Below are 3,693 nucleotides of genomic sequence, written 5' to 3' on the forward strand. Positions count from 1 at the left end.
CCTCAAGAGAAGCCACTGCCACGAGCACTGCCCACCGCCACTGGAGAGCAGGCTCTCTGCAACGAGAGAAAGCCCTGCAGCAAGGGAGACCCAGGACAGCCAAAAAAGAGGAAAACCACTGGCAGGGAAGGGAAGAAGTGGGTGCAGGAGCGGAGTGATGACAGAGAGGAGACGAAGGCTCTTATTAACCTTTTTAAACCACGCGAATGTGTCACCCATTCAAAAATTCTTCTGGAAAAATTACATTCACCACTGTTTAAAACAAAGCGTGTAGTTTTCCAAATATTTGGCTTTTGTTACTGATTTCCAGTAACATCTGGTAGAAAACCTGGAATCTCCTGACTGACCAAGGACCACAAGGCATCCCCAGATAGAGAAACTTGGACAGACGTCCCATCTAGGCTACTGCCCAAGTGGGGTGTTTGTTTTAAAAATGCAGTTTGTCACTCTCAAAATATAGTCAGTAACTAAAACTGACTTATTACCTAACAGAGGTCCTTAAGTCAGGGCTTGCTCTAGCAAATAGTTTATAATTCATACTATAGCTACTGAAGAGCTCTTCACCATGTGGGCCCTCAAGTTGTCTATGTTGAGTCATTTGTACAGATTTTCCTGACCCAGAACCCCAGAGAAATCTATAAAACTCCAACCTATGCACCCAAGGGACAACACAGCTGAAATTTACAACAGACTTTGTGTTTCCTCTGGGATTATCAGCTTCTTTCCCCTATACCCACCCTGCCCCAAAAAACATCCCGTTTGTGATGGGTAAGAGAATTTGTAAAATCACCTAAAATTCTACGCTCTTAAAACCTTTCTTCTCCTCATTGTATCTCAAAGCTAAATAACCTTCACTGGCATGTTTCTAGGATAATCAGGTGTCAGTTATAGTTATTATAAGTAACATCAATTACTGAATAAGTTTTTATGTCCCAGTTCTCTTGAGGAAAAACATAAAATGGCTCAAAGGATCTTTAAAAAGCTTTGGTCTTGTAAGCATCTATCTTAAAGAACATCTAAGAAATGCCACTAGCCATGAGTAAACAGCTGCTTGTGATCCACCCATACCTTCTCTTTGCTTCTTTTTCTTGAGGAGTTGAGGGGAGATGTGACCCGCACTGCTTGGAGAATTCTTCCTCATCAGCATATATAGCTGTGCTGTGTAGAGGAGGATCTACAAGTGATTAAAAAATATATATATATTTAGAAGTCTGGTCGTCTGGGAAGTAATCAAGTTTGTCTCTTTACACTGGCATACAAAGCAACCTATTTACATGGCTAATAAAATCAAAACCAATTGCACAGGCTACTTCTGATCTCATACCTCAATAAGAACAAATGTAAACCGTTTCACCAATACATGCATGGATAGTCATCCTATAACCTTACTGTCCTTATAGATGATACAGAAACTTTTAAATGAGCTAAAAGATAAGCATAAACAGGACGTCTGACATTGCTCCATCATCCTCTGGAGCATCACACGCTACCTGGGAGACACTGCACAAACTCCAAACCCAAGGGCCCAGGGTGCCTGGCCATTCCCCTGACTCTCTCGCCCCACAAAGTGCCTGGCAAAGGCGGGCTCAACACCCGTGGACGACTGGCCCTTTGGGGAGGATACAGGTCCTCCTGCACATCCCTTCCCTGCTCCTCCCCTCTGCACTGCCAGAGCATGGAGAGAAGCAGGAAAAGTTCACTCGAATCAAGAAACAGGAGAGGAGACCAAACGGCCTTGGTGGGAAGATACAGAAGAGATGCTGAGAAGGATGCTCCTACCTGCTGAGGAAACAGAGGTGACAGGAGAGGCCTCAGCCCTGGGGCTAAGCCTGTGAGAGGCGAGGGAGGGAGGAGGGAGGGAGGAGGGAACAGCTGCAGGGGTGCCTGGAAAGAGCCAAGCACCCAGTTCACGCTCAGGCTTCACCATGAATGCACAATAAACAGCTGTTTAGATAATGAACAGAGCAACTGCACAATTTTAAAGTTAGTAATATACTTGGTACTGACCTCAAACTAGGGGTTAGAAGGACTGATGCTGAAACTGAAGCTTCAATACTTTGGCCACCTGATGTGAAGAGCTGACTCACTGGAAAAGACCCTGATGCTGGGAAAGATTGAAGGCAGGCGGAGAAGACAGCAGCAGAGGATGAGACGGTTGGATGGCATCACTGACTCGATGGCCATGAGTCTGAGCAAGCTCCAGAAGACAGGGGAGGGAAGGACAGAGAAGCCTGGCGTGCTGCAGTCTAGGGGGAGCTCAGAGTCAGTAGGACATGACTGAGTGACAGAACAACAACTAAGAAAAGGATTTACTTACTTTAAAACTACTGGGAATAACAAGGGAAAAAAAAGAAAACTAGACCAATTTTTGAATCTCCATATATAACCAGTCACATGAGCTGGACTCTTACCTCTCAACAATAAAAAGATAAATAACCTGATTTCAAAATGAATGAAGGATGTGAACAGACACTGCTTCAAAGAAGATACAAGAGTACCTCGTTTTACTGCACTCTGCTTCACGGCGCTTCGCAGACACTGCACTGTTTACAAATGAAGGTCTGTGGCAACGCTGCACTGTCAGGTGGTGATTAGGTCAGTTAGGGTTGCCACAGACCTCACCGAAGCCCCCGATAACCCCTAACAAGCTTCAGGACTCCCGATTAAGCAAAGACGGCCACTCCAGTGAACACCCTCAGTTCAGTTCAGTCGCTCAGTCGTGTCCGATTCTTTGCGACCCCGTGAATAGCAGCACGCCAGGCCTCCCTGTCCATCACCAACTCCCAGAGTTTACCCAAACTCATGTCCATCGAGTCAGTCATGCCATCCAGCCATCTCATCCTCTGTCGTCCCCTTCTCCTCCTGCCCCCAATCCCTCCCAGCATCAGAGTCTTTTCCAGTGAGTCAACTCTTCGCATGAGGTGGCTAAAGTACTGGAGATTCAGCTTCAGCATCAGTCCTTCCAATGAACCCTACAGCGCCCCAAAAAATAACACTACCATTCCAGCAAGAATTTTGTCTTGAGGCTATAAAAATTGGCTATTAACTCATGAAGATGGTTGGCTTTCCCTGGTCTGTCAGGAGGTCAGTCCACTGTGCTCGCAATGTCAATATTACCTCTGCTCTTTGTTCTTAATAAACCCACTCCCTTCTGAAATGTTCTATATCTGGAAATTCTTTTCAAACACGCGCTCATATTGCCTCAACACTAACTACACTAAAGCCTTTGTGTGGATCACAACAAACGGAAAATTCTGAAAGAGATACAAATACCAGACCACCTGACCTGCCTCCTTAGAAACTTGTATCCAGGTCAAGAAGCAACAGTTAGAACCAGACATGGAACAACAGACTGGTTCAAAACTGGGAAAGGAGTACATCAATGCTGTATACTATCACCCTGCTTATTTAACTTATATGCAGAGTACATCATCTGAAATGTGAGGCTGGAAGAAGCACAAGCTGGAATCAAGATTGCCGGGAGAAATATCAATAACCTCAGATATGCAGATGACACCACCCTTATGGCAGAAAAGCCTCTAGATGAATGTGTAAGAGGAGAGTGAAAAAGTTGGCTTAAAGCTCAATATTCAGAAAACGAAGATCATGGCATCTGGTCCCATCACTTCATGGGAAATAGATGGGGAAACAGAGGAAACAGTGTCAGACTTTATTTTTGGGGGCTCCAAAATC

The 3,693-nt window shown here is 45.1% G+C and overlaps 1 protein-coding gene across 2 annotated transcripts in view; it reads right to left on the reverse strand.

Moving 5' to 3' along the window:
* CENPU (centromere protein U) overlaps positions 1-3,693 on the reverse strand; it is a 45,638-nt gene that overhangs the window by 22,717 nt on the left and 19,228 nt on the right. For both annotated transcript variants that reach the window (XM_010835758.1, XM_010835757.1), the window contains one exon: positions 1,069-1,174. In XM_010835758.1, coding sequence (XP_010834060.1) covers positions 1,069-1,174 — 106 coding nt within the window. The remainder of the gene's footprint in view (positions 1-1,068; positions 1,175-3,693) is intronic.

This window comes from Bison bison, unplaced genomic scaffold, assembly GCF_000754665.1.
Source record: "Bison bison bison isolate TAMUID 2011002044 unplaced genomic scaffold, Bison_UMD1.0 scf7180017864050, whole genome shotgun sequence".
Lineage (NCBI taxonomy): Eukaryota > Metazoa > Chordata > Mammalia > Artiodactyla > Bovidae > Bison > Bison bison.